The sequence below is a fragment of the Aquarana catesbeiana genome, linkage group LG09 (assembly GCF_042186555.1).
Source record: "Aquarana catesbeiana isolate 2022-GZ linkage group LG09, ASM4218655v1, whole genome shotgun sequence".
NCBI classification, from domain to species: Eukaryota; Metazoa; Chordata; class Amphibia; order Anura; family Ranidae; genus Aquarana; species Aquarana catesbeiana.
In genome coordinates, this window is record NC_133332.1 from 14,712,754 (window position 1) to 14,725,166 (window position 12,413).

At 43.9% G+C, this 12,413-nt stretch overlaps 1 protein-coding gene across 7 annotated transcripts in view; it reads right to left on the reverse strand.

Annotated features, from left to right (window-relative positions):
- Positions 1-12,413, reverse strand: part of DACH2 (dachshund family transcription factor 2) — a 653,893-nt gene that overhangs the window by 190,331 nt on the left and 451,149 nt on the right. For all 7 annotated transcript variants that reach the window (XM_073598116.1, XM_073598117.1, XM_073598115.1 and 4 more), the window contains one exon: positions 9,227-9,385. In XM_073598116.1, the coding sequence (XP_073454217.1) occupies positions 9,227-9,385 (159 nt within the window). The remainder of the gene's footprint in view (positions 1-9,226; positions 9,386-12,413) is intronic.

Here is a 12,413-nt window from a genome sequence, read left to right on the forward strand (position 1 = left end):
GAGGGAGAGGGGGGGAGAGGGGAGAGAAAGGGGGGAGAGAGAGAGGATGAGGAAGAGGGGGGGGGAAGAGGGTGGAGAGGGGGGAGAGAGAGGGAGGGGAGAGAGAGATAGAGGGGGAGAGGGAAAGGGAGGGGGGAGAGTAAAAGAGGGAAAAGAGATAGAGAAAGGAAAGAGAGGGGGAAGAGGAGGAGAGAGGGCAAGATAAAGAGAGAAGGAAAGGGATAGGGAAAGAAAGAGAGAGGGAAAGAAACAAAGGGAGAAACTACAAAGTAAAAAAAAAGAGAGGGGGAGAGAGAGAAAGAGGGAGAAAGAGAGAGAGGGAGGAGGGGGGAGAGAAAATGATAGAGAGGGGACAATAGAGGGAAAGAAAGAAAAAGTGTGGGGGCAGGGGAAAGAGAGGGTGGGATAAAGAGAGAAGGAATGAGAGAGAGGGAAAGAAACAGAGAGGGAGAGAGAAAAACAAAAGATAAAACAAAACAAAAAAAAAGTGAGAAGGGGGGGTGAGAGGTAGAGAGAGAGAGTGTGAGGGAGAGAGAGAGGGGGGGATAAAGAGAGAAGGAAAGAGAAAAAAAGAGAGACAGCGGGGGAAAGAGAGATAGAAAGATAGAGAGCGGGAGAAAAATAGAGAGCGGGAAATAGAAAGAAAAATAAGGGAGGGGGGGGGGGCTAGAGAAAGAGGAAAGAGTAAAAGAGGGATAAAATCAGAAAGAGGAGAGAGAGGAAAAGAGAAAAAAAGAGAAAGAAAAAAGAGAGATAGTGGAAAAGAGGAGAGAGAAACGAGGAGGGGTGAAAAAGGGACAACAGATACAGGAAAAAGGGACAACAGGGAGAGAAAGAGAAATAATAGCTAAGAGGGGCAGAAAAGAAAAGACTAGAGAAGAGAGAGAGGGAGACGGACATCAGAGAAAGGATGAGGGACAGTAAAATGATGAAAGGGGACAGCAGAAAGGGAGAAGAGAAGTAGAGAGAGGAAAAGGGTCAGTAGAGAAAGGTAGAGTGATAGCAGAGAGAGACACAGAAAAGAAAGAAAAAGAGGGAGAGAGAGACAAAACAAAGAGTGGGATAGTAGAAAGAAAGTGGGACGATAATGAGAAGAAGAGGGATATCAGAGAGAGGCAGTAACTAAAGTAAAGCTGATCATACATGGATTGAAAGAACAGGAACCGGACAAATTTCAAACCATGTATGGCTGTTCCCGTTAACATCAAGTCACTCTATTGATCAACTGTCCTGCTGTCCAGTGTATTCTCATAGCGGGGGAGTCCCACTACCATCAGAATACAATGACACAACGGGAAGGATTCCTGCATCCATAATGAATGTGTGGATGGGGAAATTGGGTCAGTTTTGTTTCATTCTGCCAACTTGATGAAGCATGTATGCCCATTGGAAAAAATTGAACCATGTATGCCCAGCTTCAGAACAACAGAAAAAAATGGACAAGTAGAGGGAGGGAGACGGAGAGGGACAGGGACAGGAAAAAGAGTTAGAGGGACAGAAGAAGCAGAAAGAGGAAGGGTGGGAGGAGAAAGAGGGAGAAGGACAAGAGAAAGAGGAAGAAAGACAGGAAGAGGAACAGAGGAAAAAGGAAGTGGGACAGGAAGAGTGACAACAGAAAGAGGAAGGAGGACAGGAGAAAGAGGAAGGAGGACAGGAAAAAAAAAAGGACAGGAGAAGCAGGAAGAGGGGAAGAGAAAGTGTGACAAGAGAAAGAGGAAGACAGGAGGAGGAAGAGAAGTGGAAGGAGAAAGAGGGATAGGAGAAAGAGGAAGGAGGGATATGAGAAAGATGAAGAGGGCCAGGAGAAAGAGAAATTGGGTCAGGAGAAAGAGGCAGAGAGACCAGAATGAAGAATAGGGACAAGTAGAGAGGGGGAGAGGGACAGGAAAAATAATAAGAGTGACAAGAGAAGCAGGAAGAGGGGAAAGAGAAAGAGTGACAAGAGAAAGAGGAAGAGGGTGGAAGGAAAAAGAGGAAGAGGGTGGAAGGAAAAAGAGGAAGAGGGCCTGGAGAAAGAGAAATTGGGTCAGGAGAAAAGAAATTGGGTCAGGAGAAAAGAAATTGGGTCAGGAGAAAAGAAATTGGGTCAGGAGAAAGGGGCAGAGAGACCAGAATGAAGAATAGGGACAAGTAGAGAGGGGGAGAGGGACAGGAAAAAAAAGAAGAGTGACAAGAGAAGGAAGGAGGAAGAGGGACAAGAGAAGGAAGGAGGAAGAGGGACAAGAGAACGAAGGAGGAAGAGGGACAAGAGAACGAAGGAGGAAGAGGGACAAGAGAACGAAGGAGGAAGAGGGACAAGAGAACGAAGGAGGAAGCGGGACAAGAGCAGGAGGAAGAGGGACAGAAGAAGCAAGAGGAAAGGGGGCAAGTAGAGAGAGGAAGAGGGACAGGAGAAAGAGGAAGAGGGACAGAGGAGAGAAAAAGCGGCAAAAAGAAGAGCAGCAGGAGAAAAAGGAAGAGCAAAAGGAAAAAAGGAAGAGGGGCAGGAAAAATAGAAAGAGGGACAGGAGAAAGAGGGATAAGTAGAGAGAGAGAGAGAGGGACAGGAAAAAGAGGAAGATTGACAAGGGAAGCAGAAAGAGGAAGAGGGACAAGTAGAGAGAGGGACAAGAGAAACAGAAAGAGGGGCAAGTAGAGAGAGAAAGAGGGATAGGAGAAAGAGGATGAGGGTCAATAAAGAAAGAAAGGAAGGAAGAAGAGATGAAGAGGGCAACAGAAGGAGGGACAGTAGAGAAAAAAAAATAGGTGGAGAGAGACTGCTGCGATAAAACATTACATTAGATGACCCAAATGCTTACACTGAGAAAGAAGAACAATAAAGCAGTCACTCCGCAGCACAGGTTTTCAAACCACAAATTCATATTTTCACCTAGCTGACCTCTCTCTCTGGCATACCAAAAAAACAAAAGACTCGAGTTTCTATTTAAAAATGTAAATGTGCCTTACATATGGTTTGACGTAACCTGCGAGAAGGACCTGATTATCATAAATTTGCTCGTAAATCAGATTTGCAGGAAGGCAACATTGTAACAATTCATCACTTACCAAATGTAACAATAATACATAATTACATTTCTGCTGAAGCTGTAACTGACTGAATATCTGAGCCCATAAAATAAAAGTGGGATGCGGGGGGTGCCCGGCCGCTCATTACATCTCAAACTTTTCGGCTCAGAAAAAATGTTGACCTACCATTGAGCCGAGCACATAAAATTTGGACAGAAATATTATTTTACATGGAAAAGTGATCAGTCACAGCCCTGACTTCTCATCTATTCTAATTACCCAGGGATAAATTCCGCATATATCTGGAATATATATGACCTCGTTGCATACTTCACATCATTTAATTCTGGGCTAAAATTAATTTTGGACGACATTTCTGATTTTATGTCCATGCCATAAATTAATGAATTAATCATAGACTTCTTGTTTTATGATCTACTTCCCACTATAATTTTACAATGAATTATACAACAATCTAGCCTGATATTAAATATGATTCTGGGACAATTACATGCTATTTTTTTTTTTCCTGCCGTCCTTCGATTCTTTCAGAATGGGCATACGGCAGAATACGGTAATTCAAAATGTAGGTAAGAAACAATACCTAATAATTAACATGCCAATCTTATTGTGCCCTCGTTTGTCCGATTTCGTCTTGGAGCTGGAGTTTGAAAGTCAATGTCATAAGATCTTGAAATATATTAAAATGTTCTTATTAAAAGAAACCCGTAATGGTTTAGCATCAGTTTTAGGCGCTTATGTTTTTAATTTATATGTTTTTAAATTAATATTTGATTAATTTTTCATTTTTTAATCTTTATTTTACAAATAAACATTTCATTACATATGCCCCATGACACCATTATCACAGAGCATTGCAAGAGGGTAGAGAAGAAGTGGTTTGCTTTCAAAATATCTCCCCCTAACTGAATTTCTAAATGGTCTCCCTATGAACAGAGCAGGCATGGAAAAGAAGATTGGGAAGGGCCAATCCTCAGATTCATTAGGGTGTGTAATTTGATCTTGAGCTACTGAGCCCTGTAAATTAATAGATAGCTACTTTACTATTAAAAAAGAAAGAAAGGTTTATTCAAACTGCCAGCTCAAAATATTCAGAAGTGATATGTCTTTTATATATAAATAATTTCCAAATTATTGGAAAGTATTCAGACCCCCTTACATTTTTCACTCTTTGTTATATTGCAGCCATTTGCTAAAATCATTTAAGTTCATTTTTGGGAAAGATGCAACAAGTTTTTCACACCTGGATTTGGGGATCCTCTGCCATTCCTCCTTGCAGATCCTCTCCAGTTCTGTCAGGTTGGATGGTAAACGTTGGTGGACGGCCATTTTTAGGTCTCTCCAGAGATGCTCAATTGGGTTTAAGTCAGGGCTCTGGCTGGGCCATTCAAGAACAGTCACGGAGTTGTTGTGAAGCCATTCCTTCGTTATTTTAGCTGTGTGCTTACGGTCATTGTCTTGTTGGAAGGTAAATCTTCGGCCCAGTCTGAGGTCCTGAGCACTCTGGAGAAGGTTTTCGTCCAGGATATCCCTGTATTTGGCCGCATTCATCTTTCCCTTGATTGTAACCAGTCGTCCTTTCCCTGCAGCTGAAAAACACCCCCACAGCATGATGCTGCCACCACCATGCTTCAATGTTGGGACTGTATTGGACAGGTGATGAGCAGTGCCTGGTTTTCTCCACACATACCGTTTAGAATTAAGGCCAAAAAGTTCTATCTTGGTCTCATCAGAGCAGAAGATCTTATTTCTCACCATTTTGGAATCCTTCAGGTGTTTTTTTAGCAAACTCCATGCGGGCTTTCATGTGTCTTGCACTGAGGAGAGGCTTCCGTCGGGCCACTCTGCCATAAACCCCCGACTGGTGGAGGGCTGCAGTGATGGTTGACTCTCTACAATTTTCTCCCATCTTCTGACTGCATCTCTGGAGCTCAGCCACAGTGATCTTTGGGTTCTTCTTTACCTCTCCCACCAAGGCTCGTCTCCCCCAATAGCTCAGTTTGGCCGGACGGCCAGCTCTAGGAAGGGTTCTGGTCGTCCCAAACGCCTTCCATTTAAGGATTATGGAGGCCACTGTGCTCTTAGGAACCTTTAGTGCAGCAGGATTTTTTTGTAACCTTGGCCAGATCTGTGCCTTGCCACAATTCTGTCTCTGAGCTCTTCAGGCAGTTCCTTTGACCTCATGATTCTCATTTGCTCTGACATGCACTGTGAGCTGTAAGGTCTTATATAGACAGATGTGTGGCTTTCCTAATCATGTCCAATCAGTATAATCAAACACAGCTGGACTCAAATGAAGGTGTAGAACCATCTCAAGGATGATCAGAAGAAATGGACAGCACCTGAGTTAAATATATGAATGTCACAGCAAAGGGTCTGAATACTTAGGACCATGTGATATTTCAGTTTTTATTTTTTAATAAATTTGCAAAAATGTCAACAATTCTGTGTTTTTTTGTCAATATGGGGTGCTGTGTGTACATTAATGAGGAAAAAAATGAACTTAAATTATTTTAGCAAATGGCTTAAGGGGGTCTGAATACTTTCCGTCCCCACTGTGTGTGTATATATATATATATATATATATATATACCGTATTTATCGGCGTATAACACGCACTTTTTTCCCCTTAAAATCAGGGGAAGGTCGCAGGTGCGTGTTATACGCCGATACCATGCGATCCCGAGCTGCACGACTTCAAAATCGCCGACCGCGATTTGAAAATGGCGCCGCCGGCGCCGAAATACACAGAGCAGGTCCTCGGCTCTTTCCGGCAGCTCTCGTTCACTTTCGGCTCCACTCGTAGTCCCGAGCGGAGCTATCCGAACCTACTCGGCTAGGTTCGGATAGCTCCGCTCGGGACTACGAGTGGAGCCGAAAGTGAACGAGAGCCGCCGGAAAGAGCCGAGGACCGGCTCTGTGTATTTCGGCGCCGGCGGCGCCATTTTCAAATCGCGGTCGGCGATTTTGAAGACAGGGGATCGAAGGCTGCACTGGGGAAGGCTGCACTGACAAGGCTGCACTGGGGAAGGCTGCACTGACAAGGCTGCACTGGGGAAGGCTGCACTGACATGGCTGCACTGACATGGCTGCACTGACAAGGCTGCACTGACATGGCTGCACTGACAAGGCTGCACTGGGGAAGGCTGCACTGACAAGGCTGCACTGGGGAAGGCTGCACTGACAAGGCTGCACTGGGGAAGGCTGCACTGACAAGGCTGCACTGACAAGGCTGCACTGGGGCAAGGCTGCACTGAGAAGGCTGCAATGATGGGCATTTAAATGTAAGTTTTTTTCCCTTCAACTTTCCTCCTAAAAGTTTTTTTTCCTTAAAATTCCCTCCTAAATTGGGGTGCGTGTTATACGCCGGTGCGTGTTATACGCCGATAAATACGGTATATATATATATATATATATATATACACACACACATACATATACACAAATACATATATTCCCAAATTCCCAATTCCCAATGCTGTTACATGGGAGATTGGGCAGAATATGAGGGCCCATTGTAATTTTCTCTTTCAACCTCTACTTAATCTAAAATATGCTATTTTTATGATCTACAAACTTTTAAAAAAAATTTCACTTTTTTCAGCTATATCTACATCAAAAAATGTATTTTTAGAGCACTGGATCGGAGACTTAAAGGACTGGGCTTGAGACCAAATCTGGGAGGGCAGCTATCTATACAATGGGGTATCTTTGAGGGATCCCCACCCCCAGAGCAGTCTAAAACATGTAGAAATCATGAAAGTACACTGGAACTAGTAGGAGTCCAGTAGGTTTTTTTGTTGTACATGACAACAAAATAAATCTAACACATGTTAGGGGCTCAGTATTACTACTTCCTCAGGTCTGAATAAAAACAAAAAAAGTGTTGTAATACTGAATATCGAATAAATAGGATACATTATAATATACTATAAATAACCTACAAATATACTTTACTTTAATATACCATATAATAGTACATTTTTGCCATATTTAGGAAGTCAGCCATGTTGACCCCATTCAGAGATATATTTTACATCTTATTTGTTTTAGGAAACTACATTTTTGTCAGTCACTTAATTAGCTCATTATTATTTTCACTGAGCCCTCAAAGAGGGAAGGATATATTATACTTTAAAGCGGAGTTCCACCCAAAAATTGAACTTCCGCTTTAAGTGTTGGTGACCCCCTAACACGCTACATTTGGCATGTCATTTTTTTGGGGGGGGGGGGGGGGGGGGGGCGGGTACCCAGTTTTTACAAGCATCCAGCTCCCACTTCCTCCTCTGGCTCCATGGCTCCGGAAGGAAGTTCACCCTTCTCCCCTCCCTGCAATCTTCTGGGACACGTCAAAGGTCCCAGAAGACTGCCCGGCCATTCACAGCGCGCATCGCGGCTCAAGCATGCTCAATGCGCGCCCGGCTGTGAAGCCACATCTGGGCACCCACAGTTAGAATGCCGGCGCTGTGGAGAGGAGGGGGAGAGGGGCGGGGCTTCATATGCCCGCATCGCTGGACCGTGGGACAGGTGAGTGTCTGATTATTAAAAGTCAGCAGTTACACTTTTTGTAGCTGCTGACTTTTAAATGGGTGGAACTCTGCTTTAAGTTAATATAAGCATTTGGCTTAAAATGTTTTCCTACTGGTTAGCTGCCCATTCCCAAGTTGTGCTCCATATTCTTTGGTCAGGTATCTTCTGGTCTGCCTTTGTTTTCATTTTATTTTGTTAGGTGGAGGGAATTTTCAGCTTTCCTATGTAAGGTAAAGTTGTTAAGGGGTCTTTTGGACTCTTTCCCAGTTCAAATCCTTGTCTCTTGGATAGCCAACTTCTAGCTTGTAGGGTTGGCCCACCGGGGCCCCTGGCGGTCAAATACAGTGACCAGTAGATGCCCTTTGGCGACATGGGAGTACATTATTTCCAAAATATAATTTAGATGATTCTGTAAGTGTGGTGATATTGTGTATTATAAAACATTGTATCATTTTCTTGATATATTTTTGTATAGGTTTGATATTGCTTTGTAGAACTATAACCCTTGGTACCCCAATGAAGATTGGAAAGTTCAATTGAAACGCATTGAAGAGCCATAGGCAGAACGAAATTTACAGTACTTTGTGATGTTTTTAATAGTTAAACTAGAGATAAATTTACATGCAATTTTTTTTTTACGTTTTGTACAATAAAAAATGTGACTTTATGATAGATACTGGGTTGCTGCATCAAAGTCCCATGGGAGAAAATTCTTGTTCAGCTAACTTCTAGCCTTTCATCTCTGACCACCAGTTAAGAAAGAGACCCCAGCAACAGGAAATTCCTATATTCATGAATATCAAAGTACAATTATAAGGTAAGATTTCCAATCTCTACTGGTAGGAGTTCTATGTTTAAATTGCCATAGCAGAAATATGGGACAAGCCTCCAGTATGGCCAATTATAAGTAAGATATGGAGGAAAATAATTATTGGGTGGGAGAACTTGTTATAACTTCTGCAGTTCCTACGAATCCTATAGTACTGACCCATTGGGATCCCCGTATTGACATGTTTTGGGTGACTACTTTGTGCATGTAGGATAGCGTTAGTAGCTGTAGGTTTGCATTATAATGTTGTAGCAAGGTAATTATTAGGTCCTTTAAATATTGTTATATTCAAAAAAGAGAAGGTGAACTGCAGGTTGAAAGTATGTACATTCTACCTATCAATAAATTAGTTCAAAAGCTCTACAGAGACAGACCACAAAATAAATATGTCGTCAATGTACCTTAGCCACCTATCACCGTGGCGGAGGTATCGTGACAAAGCATCAGAAGAAAAAAGCCAATGCTCCCAGCCCTCAGGTACAGGTTGGTGTATGATGGGGCACACTTGGTCCCCATTGCCACCCCCTGCACGTGGAGGTGTGGGAGCTGATAATGTCCTGGTGTATGGACATCAAGTATACAGGATGGGGAAACAAACTGAACTACCCATCGTATTGTAAGAAGTTGGGATTATCCAGGCACACACACACACAAACATCTTCCTGATCTAGGCTGAACTTTTTGGGTAAACCAATTCACTTGTCCCTACTTATCAGCCTATAGTTATCATAATGTGACTGTATAGAATTTAATAGGGCAAAGCTCCTGTACTTGCCTCTTTCATCACTGACCAATGACAGAACACCCAACCCAATCCCCGGATTTCACCTTAATACATACTGTTAGCTAGCAGGTGATTTTGCTGGAGAGGACTCAACGGATGGGCTCCTCCAATGCTGGACTGTCCGGATAGTGTGACGTGTCCTAGTCCGTGTTGGGTACCACTGCTGGCAATTGGAGATTGCAGCTTCTCCTTATCCCACGAGGACTCGCTGCCACCTGATAAAAGAGGGAAATGGCAATGTTTACCAAACAGATGACAGTGTACCGAACAAACATTCTTCATTCTGTAGGCCACTTTAAGGGAGTCATATAGCTGCATACAGCACATTTTGGTAAATGTTTGTCCATTTACAGCTGTTTGTCCTGTATACAAAACATGTTCAATGGTTTTGTTCATCAAGGAAATCTGTTGGTTCATCAGCCATTTGATCCCTTTTAAATGTATTTATGGATGTTACAGGTTTCTAAAAAAAGAGTTGGACTAAGACACGGTGCATTGTATTTTAGTATTTTATAAATAGTCCCTTCGGGACAAAACTGTACAGTATCTCCCTAAACCTTTCCCCTCCTGTCCCTCCTTTCATCATGTTTTTTTGTTTTATAGGTATGGTGTTTTATCCTGTTGTGGATGTCTTGATTAACTCGTACTAATGTTTTTGCGAAGTGATATATGCTTCAAGATCTGCCCTGCTCAATATCCATGAATTTATGCTCTTAAGGTCTTCTGACATACAACTGGTTGCCTCACCCTTCTTTAGGGCATTGCTTGTGTTTTTGCTGGCAGCACCTGCTTTTGCGGGCCTTTTGAAGATGTCTGTCTATCTTGGCTCAGGGAGGAGCTCTGCAAAAGGCCTGGGGGGGGGGGGCTCTGCACAAGGCCCGGGGGGAGCTCTGCACAAAGCCCGGGGTGCACTCTTCACAAGGCCCAGGGACAGCTATGCAGAGGGCCAAGGGCTTTTGGCAGATCAGGGGCAAGCAGCAGAGGACCAGGGGCACTCAGCAAAAGAGATCCTCACATGAAGCCTTAGAAGGTTCAGAGCACCCAGTAGAAAAATTGGAGCATTGAGTAGAAAACACAGTACAAGATTTGGTGCAGTCCTTAGAAGATGTGTGTAACTTAGAATTAAAAATGGGACATTTAGTAGACGAAGACTCATGGCACAAGACAGGAGACTTGGGGAAACTCAGTAGAACACCTGTGGCAGTCAGTAAAAGAACTGGAGCATTCAGTAGAAGGGTCAGGGCACTTAGCAGAAGATCTGAGGCACCTGGTAAGAGACATGGGGCACTTCTCAGATCATCACTGGCCCTCAGAAGACCAGGGACAACCAACAGTAGATTTGGGGTACTCATTAGAAGATCAGGGGCAACCAAAAGAAGACCTGGGGTACTCAGTAGGAGATCAGGGACAACCGACAGAAGACCTGGGGTACTCAATAGAAGATCAGGGACAACCAACAGAAGACCTGGGGTACTCAGTAGAAGATACTCAGCAAAATACCAGGGACACTCAGCAGAAGACCAAAGGAAGTCAGTAGATGAACCGGTATAGTCAGTATAAGATTTGGATACTCAGTAAAGGTATTGGGGTACTCAGTAGAAGAACTGGGGTACTCAGTAGAAGAATTGAGGTATTCAGTAGAAGCACTTGGGGAACTCTGTAGACAACAAAGGCACACAAAAAGGTCAGGGGCATGCAAAAGAACACTAAGAAGAAGCCTGGAACACTCAGTGCACACTGCCTACATTGACCGCTGGCCGCAAGAAAATGCAAAACGTGGCAAAATCGTGGCATTTCCTGACAATCAAAACATTCCTATCCTGAACAAGATCCTTCCGCGAGGGAGGTTTAGGGAGGTTAAAGCTCCCCTAACCGCAGAAGCTCCTAGACTCTGCTAAAAGCATATGTGTACATGGGCACATAGGCTTTTATAGAGTTGAGTTTAGGAGCTTTGGTACAAAAAAAAAAGCCAAAAGCTCCTAAACTCAAGTTTAGGAGCTGTAGTATACATGAAGCCTTAGAAGGTTCACAGCACCCAGTAGAAGAATTGGAGCATTGAGTAGAAAACACAGTAGAAGATTTGGTGCAGTCCTTAGAAGATTTGTGTAACTTAGAATTAAAAATGGGGCATTTAGTAGACGAAGACTCATGGCACAAGACAGGAGACTTGGGGAAACTCAGTAGAACACCTGTGGCAGTCAGTAAAAGAACTGGAGCATTCAGTAGAAGGGTCAGGGCACTTAGCAGAAGATCTGAGGCACCTGGTAAGAGACATGGGGCACTTCCCAGATCATCACTGGCCCTCAGAAGACCAGGGACAACCAACAGTAGATTTGGGATACTCATTAGAAGGTCAGGGGCAACCAAAAGAAGACCCGGGGTACTCAGTAGAAGATCAGGGACAACTCAAAAGACCTGAGGTGTTCAGTAGATCAGGGACAATCAACAGAAGACCTGGGATACTCAGTAGAAGATCAGGAACAACCAACAGGAGACCTGGGGTACTTAGTAGAAGATCAGGGACAACTCATAAGACCTGGGGTGTTCAGTAGATCAGGGACAATCAACAGAAGACCTGGGGTACTCAGTAGAAGATCAGGAACAACCAACAGGAGACCTGGGGTACTCAGTAGAAGATCAGGGACAACCAACAGAGGACCTGGGGTACTCAGTAGAAGATCAGGGACAACCAACAGAAGACCTGGGGTACTCAGTAGAAGATCAAGGACAACCAACAGAAGACCTGGGGTACTCAGTAGAAGATCAGGGACAACTCAAAAGACCTGGGGCGTTCAGTAGATCAGGGACAATCAACAGAAGACCTGTGGTACTCAGTAGAAGATCAGGGACAACCAACAGAAGACCTGGGGTACTTAGTAGAAGATCAGGGACAACCAACAGAAGACCTGGGGTACTCAGTAGAAGATCAGGGACAACTCAAAAGACCTGGGTGTTCAGTAGATCAGGGACAACCAACAGAAGACCTGGGGTACTCAGTAGAAGATCAGGGACAACCAACAGAAGACCTGGGGTACTCAGTAGAAGATCAGGGACAACCCAAAAGACCTGGGGTGTTCAGTAGATCAGGGACAATCAACAGAAGACCTGGGGTACTCAGCAGAAGATCAGGGACAACCAACAGAAGACCTGGGGTACTTAGTAGAAGATCAGGGACAACCAACAGAAGACCTGGGGTACACAGTAAAAGATCAGAGACAACCAACAGAAGACCTGGGGTACTTA